We start from the raw sequence: 19,872 nt of genomic DNA, 5'->3' as shown, positions 1-19,872 counted from the left end.
GTCAGGGAGGTGACCAAGAACCCAATAACCACTCTGACAGAACTACAGAGTACCTTGGCTGAGATGGGAGAACCTGCCAGAAGGACAGCAGTCACTACAGCACTTAACCCATCTGGGCTTTATGGGAGAGTGATAAGACGGAAGCAACTCCTTAGAAAAAGGCACATGACAGCATGCCCGGAGTTTGCAAAAAGGCACGTGAAAGACTCTGATGAGACAAACTCATTGAACTCTTTGGCCTGAATAAAAATAGCTATGTCTGGGGAGAAATAACAGGCACAGCTCATCACCCATCTAACACTATCCCTACCGTGAAGCATGGTGCTGGCAGCGTCATGCTATGGGGAGGCTTTTCATAGGAAGGGACTGGGACACTGGTAAGGATAGAGGGAACAATGAATGGAGCCAAATACAGGAAAGTCCTTGATGAGAACCTACTTCAGAGTGCAAAAGACCTTAAACTAGGGTGAAGATTTAAATTTCAACAGGACAATGACCCCAAGCATACAGCCAAATCAACACTGGAATGGCTTCAGAACAAGAATGTGAAAGTCCTTGAGTGGCCCAGCCAAAGCCCAGACTTGAATCCCAATGAAAATGAATGGTTGAATAATTAAACAGATAGAGAGAAAAACCACCTGGCGTCACCATCATATGAAGGTCAATGGATGGGCTTAGCTATGGCTAATACAGGAAGCAGATGTGTTTGTAATGGGTGCATATAGAGGTTATGTTATAGAGACAGCCACAGGCTCCCCCAATAGCAGATCTATCAGATTGGGAAAGGGGGGATACCTAGTCAGTTGCACAACTGAATGCATTCAACCAAAATGTGTCTTCCGCATTTAAATCAGAGAGGTGCGGGGGGCTGCCTTAATCCACGTCCACGCCATCGACTCCTGGGGAGCTGCCTTAATCCACGTCCACGCCATCGACTCCTGGGGAGCTGCCTTAATCCACGTCCACGCCATCGACTCCTGGGGAGCTGCCTTAATCCACGTCCACGCCATCGACTCCTGGGGGGCTGCCTTAATCCACGTCCACGCCATCGACTCCTGGGGAGCTGCCTTAATCCACGTCCACGCCATCCACTCCTGGGGGGCTGCCTTAATCCACGTCCACGCCATCGACTCCTGGGAAGCTGCCTTAATCCACGTCCACGCCATCCACTCCTGGGGGGCTGCCTTAATCCACGTCCACGCCATCGACTCCTGGGGAGCTGCCTTAATCCACGTCCACGCCATCGACTCCTGGGGAGCTGCCTTAATCCACGTCCACGCCATCGACTCCTGGGGAGCTGCCTTAATCCACGTCCACGCCATCGACTCCTGGGGGGCTGCCTTAATCCACGTCCACGCCATCGACTCCTGGGGAGCTGCCTTAATCCACGTCCACGCCATCGACTCCTGGGGGGCTGCCTTAATCCACGTCCACGCCATCGACTCCTGGGGGGCTGCTGTTGGTGTTGTTGTTTAACTGCCTTGCTGAAGTGCAGAATGGCAGATCCCCCCCCCCCCCCCTCGCCGGCTTCAGGACTCGAACCAGCGACCATCTGGTTACTGGCCCAATGCTCTTAACTGCTAGGTTCTGTTAATAATGAGGGAATGAATATAGGGGTTATGTTATAGAGACAACCACCCACAAACTCAGATCTATCCATCAACTGAGTCTACATCCAAAATGATACCCTTTTCCCTAGGGCTCTGGTCAAAAGTAGTGCACTCTGTAGTAGAGGTCGACCGATTATGATTTTTCAACGCCGATACCGATTATTACCGATACCGATTTAAGACGGTGAACTTAGTACAGTATGTAGACAAGAAGACGGTGAATTTAGTACAGTATGTAGACAAGAAGACAGTAAGTCGCTCTGGATAAGAGCGTCTGCTAAATGACTTAAATGTAAATGTAAATGTAACTTAGTACAGTATGTAGACAAGAAGACAGTGAACTTAGTACAGTACGTAGACAAGAAGACAGTGAAATTAGTACAGTATGTAGACAAGAAGACAGTGAACTTAGTACAGTACGTAGACAAGAAGACTGTGAATTTAGTACAGTACGTAGACAAGAAGACTGTGAACTTAGTACAGTACGTAGACAAGAAGACAGTGAACTTAGTACAGTATGTAGACAAGAAGACAGTGAACTTAGTACAGTACGTAGACAAGAAGACTGTGAACTTAGTACAGTACGTAGACAAGAAGACAGTGAACTTAGTACAGTACGTAGACAAGAAGACTGTGAACTTAGTACAGTACGTAGACAAGAAGACAGTGAACTTAGTACAGTACGTAGACAAGAAGACAGTGAACTTAGTACAGTACGTAGACAAGAAGACAGTGAACTTAGTACAGTACGTAGACAAGAAGACAGTGAACTTAGTACAGTACGTAGACAAGAAGACAGTGAACTTAGTACAGTATGTAGACAAGAAGACAGTGAACTTAGTACAGTACGTAGACAAGAAGACAGTGAACTTAGTACAGTATGTAGACAAGAAGACAGTGAACTTAGTACAGTACGTAGACAAGAAGACAGTGAACTTAGTACAGTATGTAGACAAGAAGACAGTGAAATTAGTACAGTATGTAGACAAGAAGACAGTGAACTTAGTACAGTATGTAGACAAGAAGACAGTGAACTTAGTACAGTACGTAGACAAGAAGACAGTGAACTTAGTACAGTACGTAGACAAGAAGACAGTGAACTTAGTACAGTATGTAGACAAGAAGACAGTGAACTTAGTACAGTATGTAGACAAGAAGACAGTGAACTTAGTACAGTACGTAGACAAGAAGACAGTGAACTTAGTACAGTACGTAGACAAGAAGATGGTGTATTTAGTACAGTACGTAGACAAGAAGACAGTGAACTTAGTACAGTACGTAGACAAGAAGACAGTGAACTTAGTACAGTATGTAGACAAGAAGACTGTGAACTTAGTACAGTACGTAGACAAGAAGACAGTGAACTTAGTACAGTACGTAGACAAGAAGACAGTGAACTTAGTACAGTATGTAGACAAGAAGACTGTGAACTTAGTACAGTACGTAGACAAGAAGACAGTGAACTTAGTACAGTACGTAGACAAGAAGACTGTGAACTTAGTACAGTATGTAGACAAGAAGACAGTGAACTTAGTACAGTACGTAGACAAGAAGACAGTGAACTTAGTACAGTACGTAGACAAGAAGACTGTGAACTTAGTACAGTACGTAGACAAGAAGACTGTGAACTTAGTACAGTACGTAGACAAGAAGACAGTGAACTTAGTACAGTACGTAGACAAGAAGACAGTGAACTTAGTACAGTACGTAGACAAGAAGACAGTGAACTTAGTACAGTACGTAGACAAGAAGACAGTGAACTTAGTACAGTACGTAGACAAGAAGACAGTGAACTTAGTACAGTACGTAGACAAGAAGACAGTGAACTTAGTACAGTACGTAGACAAGAAGACAGTGAACTTAGTACAGTACGTAGACAAGAAGACTGTGAACTTAGTACAGTACGTAGACAAGAAGACGGTGAACTTAGTACAGTACGTAGACAAGAAGACAGTGAACTTAGTACAGTACGTAGACAAGAAGACGGTGAACTTAGTACAGTACGTAGACAAGAAGACGGTGAACTTAGTACAGTACGTAGACAAGAGTAGGTGATTATTGCCAGGAGATCTGGAGAATAAAAAAACTATGTGAAAGAGTATCTGTGAGCAAGTTTACTAGAGCATGACTTGCAGGAGGATTGCTGAATATTTCTCCAACATTTTCCAACATTTTCCCATAAATATACAGTACCAGCCAAAAGATTGGACACACCTACTCATTCCAGGGTTTTTCTTTATTTTTACTGTTTTCTACATTGTAGAATAATAGTGAAAACATTAAAACTATGAAATAACACATATTGAATCATGTAGAACCAAAAAAGTGTTAAACAAATCAAAATATATTTTTTATTTGACATTCTTCAAAGTAGCCATCCTGTGGAATTTCTTTCCTTCTTGATGCGTTTGAGCCAATCAGTTGACTTGTGACAAGGTGCGGTTGGTACACAGCAGATAGCCGTATTTGGTAAAAGACCAAGTCCATAGTATGTCAAGAACAGCTCAAATAAGCGAAGAGAAACGACAGTCCATCATTACTTTAAGACATGAAGGTCAGTCAATACGGAACATTTCAAGAACTTCCGCATTTAAATCAGAGAGGTGCGGGGGGCTGCCTTAATCCACGTCCACGCCATCGACTCCTGGGGAGCTGCCTTAATCCACGTCCACGCCATCGACTCCTGGGGAGCTGCCTTAATCCACGTCCACGCCATCGACTCCTGGGGAGCTGCCTTAATCCACGTCCACGCCATCGACTCCTGGGGGGCTGCCTTAATCCACGTCCACGCCATCGACTCCTGGGGAGCTGCCTTAATCCACGTCCACGCCATCCACTCCTGGGGGGCTGCCTTAATCCACGTCCACGCCATCGACTCCTGGGAAGCTGCCTTAATCCACGTCCACGCCATCCACTCCTGGGGGGCTGCCTTAATCCACGTCCACGCCATCGACTCCTGGGGAGCTGCCTTAATCCACGTCCACGCCATCGACTCCTGGGGAGCTGCCTTAATCCACGTCCACGCCATCGACTCCTGGGGGGCTGCCTTAATCCACGTCCACGCCATCGACTCCTGGGGGGCTGCTGTTGGTGTTGTTGTTTAACTGCCTTGCTGAAGTGCAGAATGGCAGATTCCCCCCCCCCCCCCTCTCGCCGGCTTCAGGACTCGAACCAGCGACCATCTGGTTACTGGCCCAATGCTCTTAACTGCTAGGTTCTGTTAATAATGGGGGAATGAATATAGGGGTTATGTTATAGAGACAACCACCCACAAACTCAGATCTATCCATCAACTGAGTCTACATCCAAAATGATACCCTTTTCCCTAGGGCTCTGGTCAAAAGTAGTGCACTCTGTAGTAGAGGTCGACCGATTATGATTTTTCAACGCAGATACCGATTATTACCGATACCGATTAAGACGGTGAACTTAGTACAGTATGTAGACAAGAAGATGGTGAACTTAGTACAGTACGTAGACAAGAAGACAGTGAACTTAGTACAGTATGTAGACAAGAAGATGGTGAACTTAGTACAGTACGTAGACAAGAAGACAGTGAACTTAGTACAGTACGTAGACAAGAAGACAGTGAACTTAGTACAGTATGTAGACAAGAAGATGGTGAACTTAGTACAGTATGTAGACAAGAAGACAGTGAACTTAGTACAGTACGTAGACAAGAAGACAGTGAACTTAGTACAGTATGTAGACAAGAAGATGGTGAACTTAGTACAGTACGTAGACAAGAAGACAGTGAACTTAGTACAGTACGTAGACAAGAAGACTGTGAACTTAGTACAGTATGTAGACAAGAAGACGGTGAACTTAGTACAGTACGTAGACAAGAAGACAGTGAACTTAGTACAGTACGTAGACAAGAGTAGGTGATTATTGCCAGGAGATCTGGAGAATAAAAAAACTATGTGAAAGAGTATCTGTGAGCAAGTTTACTAGAGCATGACTTGCAGGAGGATTGCTGAATATTTCTCCAACATTTTCCAACATTTTCCCCAAAATATACAGTACCAGTCAAAAGATTGGACACACCTACTCATTCCAGGGTTTTTCTTTATTTTTACTGTTTTCTACATTGTAGAATAATAGTGAAAACATTAAAACTATGAAATAACACATATTGAATCATGTAGAACCAAAAAAGTGTTAAACAAATCAAAATATATTTTTTATTTGACATTCTTCAAAGTAGCCATCCTGTGGAATTTCTTTCCTTCTTGATGCGTTTGAGCCAATCAGTTGACTTGTGACAAGGTACGGTTGGTATACAGCAGATAGCCGTATTTGGTAAAAGACCAAGTCCATAGTATGTCAAGAACAGCTCAAATAAGCGAAGAGAAACGACAGTCCATCATTACTTTAAGACATGAAGGTCAGTCAATACAGAACATTTCAAGAACTTTGAAAGTTTCTTCAAGTGCAGTCGCGAAAACCATCAATCAACCAATTTCTAGAGCTTCCTTACCTCCTCCTCATCCCTTCTTTTTAATGAATGTTCATCTCGATGCCATTTGTCCTCCTGTGACTTCCATAGGACCAATGACAGAAGAGATGGACTCTCAGCAGCAGCACATGCAGAGTTGGCCGTGCAGATTCTATTTAAAACGGACTCACCAAAATAGACGCTTCCTCTTGGAGGTGCCAATTAGGTTACTGAAAACTCCTGGAGAGCACTAGGGAGAAGAGAGGAAGAGAAGGCGGGACTGGAGAGCAGTGGTGAGGAAGAGAAGGAGGGACTGGAGAGCACTGGGGAGAAGAGAGGAAGAGAAGGCGGGACTGGAGAGCACTGGGGAGAAGAGAGGAAGAGAAGGCGGGACTGGAGAGCACTGGGGAGAAGAGAGGAAGAGAAGGTGGGACTGGAGAGCACTGTGGAGAAGAGAGGAAGAGAAGGAGGGACTGGAGAGAAGAGAGGAAGAGAAGGAGGGACTGGAGAGCACTGGGGAGAAGAGAGGAAGAGAAGGAGGGACTGGAGAGCACTGGGGAGAAGAGAGGAAGAGAAGGAGGGACTGGAGAGCACTGGGGAGAAGAGAGGAAGAGAAGGAGGGACTGGAGAGCACTGGGGAGTAGAGAGGAAGAGAAGGAGAGCACTGGGGAGGAAGAGAAGGAGGGACTGGAGAGCACTGGGGAGAAGAGAGGAAGAGAAGGAGGGACTGGAGAGCACTGGGGAGGAAGGGAAGGAGGGACGGGAGAGCACTGGGGAGAAGAGAGGAAGGGAAGGAGGGACTGGAGAGCACTGGTGAGTAGAGAGCGAGGGACTGGAGAGCACTTGGGAGAAGAAGGGAAGGAGGGACTAGGGAAGGGCGGTGAGAGGGGACTAGTGTTCACCAGGCTGATTATCAAACCCTGCGAAGGGAGGAATTATTTAATTCTGATGTGATCCACCTTAATTTACATAAAGAACCCCCGTAGACTATGGAGTTACCAGCTAAATAAACAGATAACACACTTTATTTGGACGTTTTGCTGGCGTCTTATTGTTGTACTCAGGAATAACTTTTTTAAGGAAATCCTATCTCAATGGGATTTAACTGGTTAAATAAGTTTGAAGTGTTGTTTATGACACATTCATAACAGTGACATAAGTAAGAAGTCGAGCCCTTTTCACAACTATGTTGGTGTATTTGGACCATGATAGGTCCTTACTGATGTGGACACCGAGGAACTTGAACCTCTCGACCCGCTCCACTACAGCCCCGTCGATGTGAATGGACCGGCTCAATAATGTTAAACCTGAACACCCACACGGACCAGCTCAATAACGTTAAACCTGAACACCCACACAGACTGGCTCAATAACATTAAACCCCAACACCCACCCAGACTGGCTCAATAACATTAAACCCCAACACCCAGACTGGCTCAATAACATTAAACCCCAACACCCACCCAGACTGGCTCAATAACATTAAACCCCAACACCCAGACTGGCTCAATAACATTAAACCCCAACACCCACCCGGACTTGAGCAATTTACCTCTCCAATTAGCACAGTGACATGAGGAAATGGAATACTATCTATACTCTACGGTTCTGTAAGTTCCATTTAGACAGACAGGGAAAAGGTGACGGACAAGCTAATTGGTTTAGATTAATGGAAGACAAAACAGAACAGAGCCAGGTGGTTGCGACGAGGTGTGTGTGTGTGTGTGTGTGTGTGTGTGTGTGTGTGTGTGTGTGTGTGTGTGTGTGTGTGTGTGTGTGTGTGTGTGTGTGTGTGTGTGTGTGTGTGTGTGTGTGTGTGTGTGTGTGTGTGTGTGTGTGTGTGTTTGACACAGATGGCTTTGTTTTCTCCAATGATAATTACTATGACAACGTTCTGACTGTAGTCAGGTCAGCTGTAGGGTAACCGCTGACAATAACCTACATTAAACAATGATAATAGCTTCACACACACACACACACACACACTTCCCCTAACATCACAGTAATGGATTACTATGTATTGAACTGCCATTGATTAATTTGTACATGAATGATGACTTGATGCCTGTACTGAATCAGAGGGTCTGGTATGTATGAATTGAACTGCCCCTCAGCCTGTAGGGCCTGTAGACATGTAGAGTCTGTAGAGATGTAGAGCCTGCAGAGATGTAGAGCCTCTAGACATGTAGAGCCCTTAGAGATGTAGAGCCTGTAGAGATGTAGAGCCTGTAGATATGTAGAGTCTGTAGAGATGTAGAGTCTGTTGAGCCTGTAGAGTCTGTAGAGCCCATAGAGATGTAGAGCCCATAGAGATGTAGAGCCCATAGAGATGTAGAGCCTGTAGAGATGTAGAGCCCTTAGATATGCAGAGCCTGTAGAGATGTAGAGCCTGTAGAGATGTAGAGCCTGTAGAGATGTAGAGCCTGTAGAGATGTAGAGCCTATACAGGTGTAGAGCCTGTAGAGCCTATACAGGTGTAGAGCCTGTAGAGATGTAGAGCCCATAGAGATGTAGAGCCTGTAGAGATGTAGAGATGTAGAGCTTTTAGAGCCTGTAGAGATGTAGAGTCTGTAGAGATGTAGAGATGTAGAGCTTTTAGAGCCCATAGAGATGTAGAGCCTGTAGAGATGTAGAGCCCATAGAGATGTAGAGCCTGTAGAGATGTAGAGCCTGTAGAGATGTAGAGCCCATAGAGATGTAGAGCCTGTAGAGATGTAGAGCCTGTAGAGATGTAGAGCCCATAGAGATGTAGAGCCCATAGAGATGTAGAGCCTGTAGAGATGTAGAGCTTTTAGAGATGTAGAGCCTATACAGGTGTAGAGATGTAGAGCCTGTAGAGATGTAGAGCCTGTAGAGATGTAGAGCCTGTAGAGATGTAGAGCCCATAGAGATGCAGAGCCTGTAGAGATGTAGAGCCTATACAGGTGTAGAGATGTAGAGCCTGTAGAGATGTAGAGCCCATAGAGATGTAGAGATTTTAGAGATGTAGAGCCTGTTGAGATGTAGAGCCCATAGAGATGTAGAGCCTGTAGACATGTAGAGCCTGTAGAGATGTAGAGCCCATAGAGATGTAGAGCCCTTAGAGATGTAGAGCCTGTAGACATGTAGAGCCTGTAGAGATGTAGAGCCCATAGAGATGTAGAGCCTTTAGAGATGTAGAGACTGTAGAGATGTAAAGCCTGTAGACATGTAGAGCCTGTAGAGATGTAGAGCCCATAGAGATGTAGAGCCTTTAGAGATGTAGAGACTGTAGACATGTAGAGATGTAGAGCCTGTAGAGCCTGTAGACATGTGAGCCTATGGGGCCTGTAGAAATGTGGAGCCTGTAGAGATGTAGAGCCCATAGAGATGTAGAGCCTGTAGAGATGTAGAGCCTGCAGAGCCTGTAGAGCCTGTAGAGATGTGAGCCTATGGGGCCTGTAGAAATGTAGAGATGGCATTGTTGCACTTTGCTGCTTGTGATTTATTTATTGACCTTAATATTCTATAACAGGAAATCAAAGACAGGTCTGATGCAGTAGAATATATTGGTATTCTAATGAGACTGTGTTTATGTACCAAATGGCACCCTATTCCCTATCTAGTGCACTACCTTTGACCAGAGCACTATGGGCCCTGGTCAAAAGTAGTTCACTAAATAGGGGATAGGGTAGTATTTGGGAAACCACCAGTCTTCGCAATTGGAGAAGTGTTATGTGACAGAAAATAAATTTAAGAAAACGTTAATTTCCATAACTAGGGACATCTGTTATCAAAAAGTAACAATCCCTCCCTGTCTGTATCCTCTCCAGCATGATGGAAGCTGTTGTGTGAGGGAGGGCTAAAAATACCTTCATTACCATAATTCCAAATGAATACATGTGGACTGGCCATGTTGATGGCTTTAGTTGGACAATAATGACTGTGACTCCTACTGTCGCTGTGTGCTGTGGTCTGCTACGGTTGCTCACCCTGCCTCCCCCTCCCCTTTCCCGGTGCCCAGACTCCAGATTCACCGTGGCACAAAGGGTGGCACAACACTCTGCAGTGCTGGTTGCCAGCACCATTATCACTGAGGGGAACAAACTAGCACCAGCCTACTGCAAACTCAATCACACACTGCTCTCTGCTTTTTCAGAATTGGCTGTTTGCCCGCTAATTGGTGCACAACGTTTTCAATTGGCTCTTCTGCCTCAGTGTCCTCAGTGTCCTGGGGAGCTAGCTGGAGATTTACTGTGCAATATAGTACTGTATGTTGGCAGTGAACACGTCAAGGCAACGGGATATGGTTATGGATGGTTGTAAATTGGATTGTATGATTGGATGATTGGATGATTGTAAATAACCATGTTAATAATAGTGTTACAATATCAAATCAAATCAAATCAAATTTTATTAGTCACATACACATGGTTAGCAGATGTTAATGCGAGTGTAGCGAAATGCTTGTGCTTCTAGTTCCGACAATGCAGTAATAACCAACAGTAATCTAACCTAACAATTCCACACTACTACCTTACACACACACACAAGTGTAAGGGATAAAGAATATGTACATAAAGATATATGGATGAGTGGTGGTACAGAACGGCATGGCAGATGCAGTAGATGGTATAGAGTACGGTATATACATATGAGATGAGTACTGTAGGGTATGTAAACATAAAGTGGCATAGTTTAAAGTGGCTAGTGGTACATGTATTGCATAAAGATGGCAAGATGCAGTAGATGATATAGAGTACAGTATATATACATATGAGATGGGTAATGTAGGGTATGTAAACATTGTATTAAGTGGCATTGCTTAAAGTGGCTAGTGGTACATTTTTACATAATTTCCATCAATTCCCATTTTTAAAGTGGCTGGAGTTGAGTCAGTATGTTGGCAGCGGCCGCTAAATGTTAGTGGTGGCTGTTTAACAGTCTGATGGCCTTGAGATAGAAGCTGTTTTTCAGTCTCTCGGTCCCTGCTTTGATGCACCTGTACTGACCTCGCCTTCTGGATGATAGCGGGGTGAACAGGCAGTGGCTTGGGTGGTTGTTGTCCTTGATGATCTTTATGGCCTTCCTGTGACATCGGGTGGTGTAGGTGTCCTGGAGGGCAGGTAGTTTGCCCCCGGTGATGCGTTCTGCAGACCTCACTACCCTCTGGAGAGCCTTACGGTTGTGGGCGGAGCAGTTGCCGTACCAGGCGGTGATACAGCCCGACAGGATGCTCTCGATTGTGCATCTGTAGAAGTTTGTGAGTGCTTTTGGTGACAAGCCGAATTTCTTCAGCCTCCTGAGGTTGAAGAGGCGCTGCTGCGCCTTCTTCACAACGCTGTCTGTGTGGGTGGACCAGTTCAGTTTGTCCGTGATATGTACACCGAGGAACTTAAAACTTTCCACCTTCTCCACTACTGACCCGTCGATGTGGATAGGGGGGTGCTCCCTCTGCTGTTTCCTGAAGTCCACAATCATCTCCTTTGTTTTGTTGACGTTGAGTATGAGGTTATTTTCCTGACACCACACTCCGAGGGCCCTCACCTCCTCCCTGTAGGCCGTCTCGTCGTTGTTGGTGATCAAGCCTACCACTGTAGTGTCATCCGCAAACTTGATGATTGAGTTGGAGGCGTGCATGGCCACGCAGTCGTGGGTGAACAGGGAGTACAGGAGAGGGCTCAGAACGCACCCTTGTGGGGCCCCAGTGTTGAGGATCAGCGGGGTGGAGATGTTGTTACCTACCCTCACCACCTGGGGGCGGCCCGTCAGGAAGTCCAGGACCCAGTTGCACAGGGCGGGGTCGAGACCCAGGGTCTCGAGCTTGATGACGAGTTTGGAGGGTACTATGGTGTTAAATGCTGAGCTGTAATCGATGAACAGCATTCTCACATGGGTATTCCTCTTGTCCAGATGGGTTAGGGCAGTGTGCAGTGTGGTTGCGATTGCGTCGTCTGTGGACCTATTGGGTCGGTAAGCAAATTGGAGTGGGTCTAGGGTGTCCGGTAGGGTGGAGGTGATATGGTCCTTGACTAGTCTCTCAAAACACTTCATGATGACGGAAGTGAGTGCTACGGGGCGGTAGTCGTTTAGCTCAGTTACCTTAGCTTTCTTGGGAACAGGAACAATGGTGGCCCTCTTGAAGCATGTGGGAACAGCAGACTGGGATAAGGATTGATTGAATATGTCCGTAAACACACCAGCCAGCTGGTCTGCGCATGCTCTGAGGACGCGGCTGGGAATGCCGTCTGGGCCTGCAGCCTTGCGAGGGTTAACACGTTTAAATGTTTTACTCACCTCGGCTGCAGTGAAGGAGAGCCCGCAGGTTTTGGTAGGGGGCCGTGTCAGTGGCACTGTATTGTCCTCAAAGCGGGCAAAAAAGTTGTTTAGCCTGTCTGGGAGCAAGACATCCTGGTCCTCGACGGGGCTGGTTTTCTTTTTGTAATCCGTGATTGACTGTAGACCCTGCCACATACCTCTTGTGTCTGAGCTGTTGAATTTCGACTCGATTTTGTCTCTGTACTGAGACTTGGCCTGTTTGATTGCCTTGCGGAGAGAATAGCTACACTGTTTGTATTCGGTCATGCTTCCGGTCACCTTGCCCTGGTTAAAAGCAGTGGTTCGCGCTTTCAGTTTCACGCGAATGCTGCCGTCAATCCACGGTTTCTGGTTTGGGAATGTTTTTATCGTTGCTGTGGGTACGACATCGTCAATGCACTTCCTAATGAACTCGCTCACCGAATCAGCATATTCGTCAATATTGTTGTTGGACGCGATGCGGAACATATTCCAATCTGCGTGATCGAAGCAGTCTTGAAGCGTGGATTCAGATTGGTCGGACCAGCGTTGAACAGACCTGAGCGCGGGAGCTTGTTGTTTGAGTTTTTGTTTGTAGGCTGGAATCAACAAAATGGAGTCGTGGTCAGCTTTTCCGAAAGGGGGGCGGGGGAGGGCCTTATAAGCGTCGCGGAAATTAGTGTAACAATGGTCTAGTGTTTTTCCAGCCCTGGTAGCACAATCGATATGCTGATAGAATTTAGGGAGTTTTGTTTTTAGATTAGCCTTGTTAAAATCCCCAGCTACGATGAATGCAGCCTCAGGGTGTGTGGTTTCCAGTTTACAAAGAGTCAGATAAAGTTCGTTCAGGGCCATCGATGTGTCTGCTTGGGGGGGAATGTATACGGCTGTGATTATGATTGACGAGAATTCCCTTGGTAGATAATGCGGTCGACATTTGATTGTGAGGAGTTCTAGATCAGGTGAACAGAACGACTTGAGTTCTTGTGTGTTGTTATGATGATCACACCACTTCTCGTTAATCATAAGGCATACCCCCCCGCCCCTCTTCTTACCGGAAAGATGTTTGTTTCTGTCGGCGCGATGCATGGAGAAACCAGCTGGCTGCACCGACTCCGTTAGCGTCCCTTGAGTTAGCCATGTTTCCGTGAAGCAGAGCACGTTGCAATCCCTGATGTCTCTCTGGAATGCTACCCGTGCTCGGATTTCATCAACCTTATTGTCAAGAGACTGGACATTGGCGAGTAGTATGCTAGGGAGTGGAGCGCGATGTGCCCGTCTCCGAAGCCTGACCACGAGACCGCCACGTTTTCCCCTTTTTCGGCGTCGCACAGGGTCGCCGGCTGGGATCAGATCCATTGTATTGTGTGGAAGGCAAGACACTGGATCCGTTTCGGGAAAGTCATATTCCTGGTAGGAACGATGATGAGTTGACGTTAATCGTATATTCAGTAGTTCCTCCCGACTGTATGTAATGAAACCTAAGATTACCCGGGGTACCGATGTAAGAAATAACACGTAAAAAAACAAAATACTGCATATTTTCCAAGGAACACGAAGCGAGGCAGCCATCTCTTTCCGGCGCCGGAAGGGACCAGGAGGACATTTTGATCAAGCAGTGTGTATTGTGTTCTAAAGAAAGGAAACTGTAATCTAGGCTATACTTAAAAGTAGTTATATGTGTTTTGAGTTGAGTGGGATTATTGGTCAAATAAAAGTCTATTGGAATAAATATATAATTTCAGTACATACACGGTACAAACATCTTCTATATCTTGACGGTTAAGAGCTCTCTTATGACCTGTTATTTCCTCTTATGACCTGTTATTTCCTCTTATGACCTGTTATTTCCTCTTATGACCTGTTATTTCCTCTTATGACCTGTTATTTCCTCTTATGACCTGTTATTTCCTCTTATGACCTGTTATTTCCTCTTATGACCTGTTATTTCCTCTTATGACCTGTTATTTCCTCTTATAACCTGTTATTTCCTCTTATGACCTGTTATTTCCTCTTATGACCTGTTATTTCCTCTTATGACCTGTTATTTCCTCTTATGACCTGTTATTTCCTCTTATGACCTGTTATTTCCTCTTATAACCTGTTATTTCCTCTTATGACCTGTTATTTCCTCTTATGACCTGTTATTTCCTCTTATAACCTGTTATTTCCTCTTATGACCTGTTATTTCCTCTTATAACCTGTTATTTCCTCTTATGACCTGTTATTTCCTCTTATAACCTGTTATTTCCTCTTATGACCTGTTATTTCCTCTTATGACCTGTTATTTCCTCTTATGACCTGTTATTTCCTATTGTGACCTGGTATTTCCTCTTATGACCTGTTATTTCCTCTTGTGACCTGTTATTTCCTCTTGTGACCTGTTATTTCCTATTGTGACCTGGTATTTCCTCTTATGACCTGTTATTTCCTCTTGTGACCTGTTATTTCCTCTTATGACCTGTTATTTCCTCTTGTGACCTGTTATTTCCTCTTGTGACCTGTTATTTCCTCTAATGACCTGTTATTTCCTCTTATGACCTGTTATTTTCTCTTATGACCTGTTTTTTCCTATTGTGACCTGGTATTTCCTCTTGTGACCTGTTATTTCCTCTTGTGACCTGTTATTTCCTCTTGTGACCTGTTATTTCCTCTTATGACCTGTTATTTCCTCTTGTGACCTGTTATTTCCTCTTATGACCTGTTATTTCCTCATATGACCTGTTATTTCCTCATATGACCTGTTATTTCCTCTTATGACCTGTTATTTCCTCATATGACCTGTTATTTCCTCTTATGACCTGTTATTTCCTCTTATGACCTGTTATTTCCTCATATGACCTGTTATTTCCTCATATGACCTCCTCTAGAACTCTATGACCTCCCAATGAACTATTATGACCTCACTCTCTGAGCCATAAATATTAAATCAGACTAATTTCTTCTCTTTCAGGAATCTATTAGACAGAGACACATTCTCCAAATCTGATCCATGTAAGTACTTTACCTTCACAGTTATCACAATTATTACTGTATTGCGTTCAATTACAGATGAATGACTGGCTTAGCCTATACGGCTAGTATGTGTAAAGGATAAAGATCTCCACGATGTAATTACATTTTTTATACAACACATGTGTCACGTTCTGACCTTAGTTACTTTTTTATGTCTTTATTTTAGTTGGTCAGGGCGTGAGTTGGGGTGGGCATTCTATGTTGTTTTTCTATGTTTTGTTCTGTTGTTCTATTTCTATGTGTTTGGCCTAGTATGGTTCTCAATCAGAGGCAGGTGTCAGTCGTTGTCTCTGATTGGGAGCCATATTTAGGTAGCCTGTTTTCTTTTGTGTTTTTTGGGTGGTTGTTTCCTGTGTCTGTGTTTGCACCATACGGGACTGTTTCGGTTGTTTGTTTGTACTTTTGTTAAGTGTTCTGTTGATTTATTAAATATTCTCATTATGGACACTTACCACGCTGCACATTGGTCCGATCCTTGCTACTCCTCTTCAGACGAAGAGGAAATCCGTTACAACAGGTGTCAAACTCATTCCACGGAGGCCCGAGTGTCGGCGGGTTATCGCTCCTCCCTTGAACTTGATTGACGAATTAAGGTCACTAATTAGTAAGGAACACCCCACACCTGGTTGTCTAGGGCCTAATTAAAAGGAAAAACCAAAAAACCTGCGGACACTAGGCCCTGCGTGGATTGAGTTTGACACCCCTGCCCTATACTTTCCTTCACTTTATCTGGGCTTAACTGTGATTTAGTTGACTCTGCTATTTCAAAGTGTTCCCTCAATAACTGCATCTCATTGGCAGAGTAATGTGACAGGTCTTTGTCACAGCTAGAGTTACAGAAAGAGACAGTAGCTTAAAGGGATAGTTTGTGATTTTGGCAATGAGGCCCTTTTATCTACTTCCCCAGAGTCAGATGAATTTGTGGATACCATTTTTACGTCTCTGTATCTTCATCCAGTATGAAGGAAGGTGCTAACTAGCATTAGCGCAATTGCTAAGTAGCGTTAGCACAATGACTGGAAGTCTATAACTGTTCCAGATGACTTCCAGACTTCCAATCATTGCACTAACGCTAGTTAGCGTTGGCTCGCTAAACTACCTCTATCTTCCTTCATATTGGACGCAGATACATACAAATGGTATCCTTAAGTTCATCTGACTCTGGACAAGTAGGTAAAGCGCATCATTGCCAAAATCCTGAACTTTCCCTTTTAATGCAGTGCAGCTACAGTATGGTTCAAACAGCTCTGACTGAACACATATGGGCTTCTTTGAGTTAAGCTGCCTCAGAGGAGAGGAGGAGGGGAGAGGAGTGGAGAGGAGAGGAGGAGGGGAAGAGGAGAGAGGAGAGGAGGAGGGGAGAGGAGGGGAAGAGGGGAGAGGAGGGGAAGAGGGGAGAGGAGAGGAGGAGGGGAGAGGAGTGGAGAGGAGTGGGAGAGGAGAGGAGTGGGAGAGGAGAGGAGGGGAAGAGGAGGAGAGAAGGCGAGGAGGAGAGGAGTGGAGAGGAGTGGAGAGGAGGGGAGAGGAGGAGTGGAGGAGTGGAGGAGGGGAGGAGGGGAGAGGAGGGGAGGAGTGGAGAGGAGTGGAGAGGAGTGGAGAGGAGGGGAGAGGAGGAGGAGGGGAGGAGGGGAGGAGTGGAGAGGAGTGGAGAGGAGTGGGAGAGGAGAGGAGGGGAAGAGGAGGAGAGAAGGAGAGGAGTGGAGAGGAGAGGAGGAGGGGAAGAGGAGGAGGGGAAGAGGAAGAGGGGAGAGGAGAAGAGGAGAGGAGAACTACGTTTGATGCCTCCAGGGGGTGTTTTTGTATAGAGGCCTTAGATGCATCCCAAATTGCAGGGCCAGGTAAAGAAAAGTGCACTATACTGTATATTACTGATGGGGTGAAACCTGTTTTTGGATGATTGTTATATTGATATTTGATTCCAAGTATCGATTTGGGGTCACTTAGAAATGTCCTTGTTTTTGAAAGAAAGGCACCGTTTTTTGTCCATTAAAATAACATCAAATTGATCAGAAATACAGTGGAGACATTGTTAATGATGTAAATGACTATTGTAGCTGGAAATGGCAGATTCTTTATGGAATATCTACGTAGGCGTACAGAGGCCCATTATCAGCAACCATCACTCCTGTGTTCCAATGGCACGTTGTGTTAGCTAATCCAAGTTTATCATTTTAAAAGGCTAATTGATCATTAGAAAACCCTTTTGCAATTATGTTAGCACAGCTGAAAACTGTTGTTCTGATTGAAGAAACAATACAACTGGCCTTCTTTAGACTAGTTGAGTATCTGGAGCATCAGCATTTGTGGGTTCGATTACAGGCTCAAAATGGCCAGATTTAAAGAACTTTCTTCTGAAACTGTTCAGTCTATTTTTGTTCTGAGAAATGAAGGCTATTCCATGCGAGAAATTGCCAAGAAACTGAAGATCTCGTACAACGCTGTGTACTACTCCTTTCACAGAGCAGCGCAATCTGGCCCGAACCAGTTTTTTGCAGAGCTGCAAAAAAAAAGCCATATCTCAGACTGGCCAATAAAAATAAAAGATTAAGATGGGCAAAAGAACACAGACACCCGACAGAGGAACTCTTCCTAGAAGGCCAGCATCCCGGAGTCCCCTCTTCACTTTTGACATTGAGACTGTTTTTTTGCGGGTACTATTTAATGAAGCTGCCAGTTGAGGACTTGTGAGGTATCTGTTTCTCAAACTAAACACTCTAATGTACTTGTCCTCTTGCTCAGTTGTGCACCGGGGCCTCCCACTCCTCTTTCTATTCTGTGCCGTATCGCCACCTACTGTATCGTGATAATATCATATCGTGAGGACCCTGGCAATTCCCAGCTCTACTATACGGGGGATATAGTGCCATTTGGAACGCATTCCATGCCATTTCTATGGTCCTACTTTCTAAAGGGATGAAGTATGGAGGAGATTGGAGGAGACATTAAGACCTAATAGGGTCAGAGTTCAATCTTTTAGTGTGTAAAAGAAATAACACTCCCAGTCCCCTTCTAAAATACCAGGATATAATCTCTCTGTCCCTTTCTAAAAGACCAGGATATAGCCTCTCCCTGTCCCCTAATTAGAGACCAGGATATAATCTCACTGACCCCTAATTAGAGACCAGGATAAAATCCCTCCCTGTCCCCTTCTAAGAGACCAGGATATAATCTCTCCCTGCCCCTTTCTAAGAGACCAGGATATAATCTCCCTGTCCCCTAATTAGAGACCAGGATATAATCCCTCCCTGTCCCTTTCTAAGAGACCAGAATACAATCTCTCTGTCCCCTAATTAGAGACCAGAATATAATCTCCCTGTCCCCTAATTAGAGACCAGGATATAATCCCTCCCTGTCCCCTTCAAAAAGACCAGGATATAATCTCCCTGTCCCCTTCTAAGAGACCAGGATATAATCCCTCCCAGGCCCCTTCTATGAGACCAGGATATAATCTCCCTGTCCCCTAATTAGAGACCAGGATATAATCCCTCTCTGTCCCCTTCTAAAATACCAGGATATAATCCCTCCCTGTCCCCTTCTAAGAGACCAGGATATAATCTCCCTGTCCCCTAATTAGAGACCAGGATATATTCCCCCCCCAATCCCCTTCTAATATACCAGGATATAATCCCCCCCAGTTCCCTTCTATGAGACCAGGGTATAATCCTCCCAGGCCCCTTCTATATGAGACCAGGATATAATCCCCCCCCAATCCCCTTCTAATATACCAGGATATAATCCCCCCCAGTTCCCTTCTATGAGACCAGGGTATAATCCTCCCAGGCCCCTTCTATGAGACCAGGATATAATCCTCCCAGGCCCCTTCTATGAGACCAGGATATAATCACCCCCCAATCCCCTTCTAATATACCAGGATATAATCCTCCCAGGCCCCTTCTATGAGACCAGGATATAATCACCCCCCAATCCCCTTCTAATATACCAGGGTATAATCCCCCCCAGTTCCCTTCTATGAGACCAGGATATAATCCCTCCCAGGCCCCTTCTAATATACCAGGGTATAATCCTGCCCAGTCCCCTTCTAATATACCAGGATATAATCCCCCCCAGTTCCCTTCTATGAGACCAGGATATAATCCCTCCCAGTCCCCTTCTAATATACCAGGGTATAATCCCCCCCAGTTCCCTTCTATGAGACCAGGATATAATCCCTCCCAGGCCCCTTCTAATATACCAGGGTATAATCCTCCCAGTCCCCTTCTAATATACCAGGGTATAATCCCCCCCAGTCCTCTTGTAATATACCAGGGTATAATCACCCCCAGTCCCCTTCTAATATACCAGGATATAATCCCCCCCAGTCCCCTTCTAATATACCAGGATATAATCCCCCCCAGTCCCCTTCTAATATACCAGGATATAATCCCCCCCAGTCCCCTTGTAATATACCAGGATATAATCCCCCCCAGTCCCCTTCTAATATACCAGGATATAATCCCCCCCAGTCCCCTTGTAATATACCAGGGTATAATCCCCCCCAGTCCCCTTGTAATATACCAGGGTATAATCCCCCCCAGTCCCCTTGTAATATACCAG

The 19,872-nt window shown here is 45.2% G+C and overlaps 1 protein-coding gene across 3 annotated transcripts in view; it reads left to right on the top strand.

Moving 5' to 3' along the window:
• LOC139557849 (copine-8-like) overlaps positions 1-19,872 on the top strand; it is a 217,468-nt gene that overhangs the window by 21,455 nt on the left and 176,141 nt on the right. For all 3 annotated transcript variants that reach the window (XM_071373098.1, XM_071373100.1, XM_071373099.1), the window contains exon 2: positions 15,257-15,297. In XM_071373098.1, the coding sequence (XP_071229199.1) occupies positions 15,257-15,297 (41 nt within the window). The remainder of the gene's footprint in view (positions 1-15,256; positions 15,298-19,872) is intronic.

The sequence above is a fragment of the Salvelinus alpinus genome, chromosome 28, assembly GCF_045679555.1.
Source record: "Salvelinus alpinus chromosome 28, SLU_Salpinus.1, whole genome shotgun sequence".
In the NCBI taxonomy this organism is placed as follows: domain Eukaryota; kingdom Metazoa; phylum Chordata; class Actinopteri; order Salmoniformes; family Salmonidae; genus Salvelinus; species Salvelinus alpinus.
This window is presented reverse-complemented; position numbering and strand designations above follow the sequence as displayed.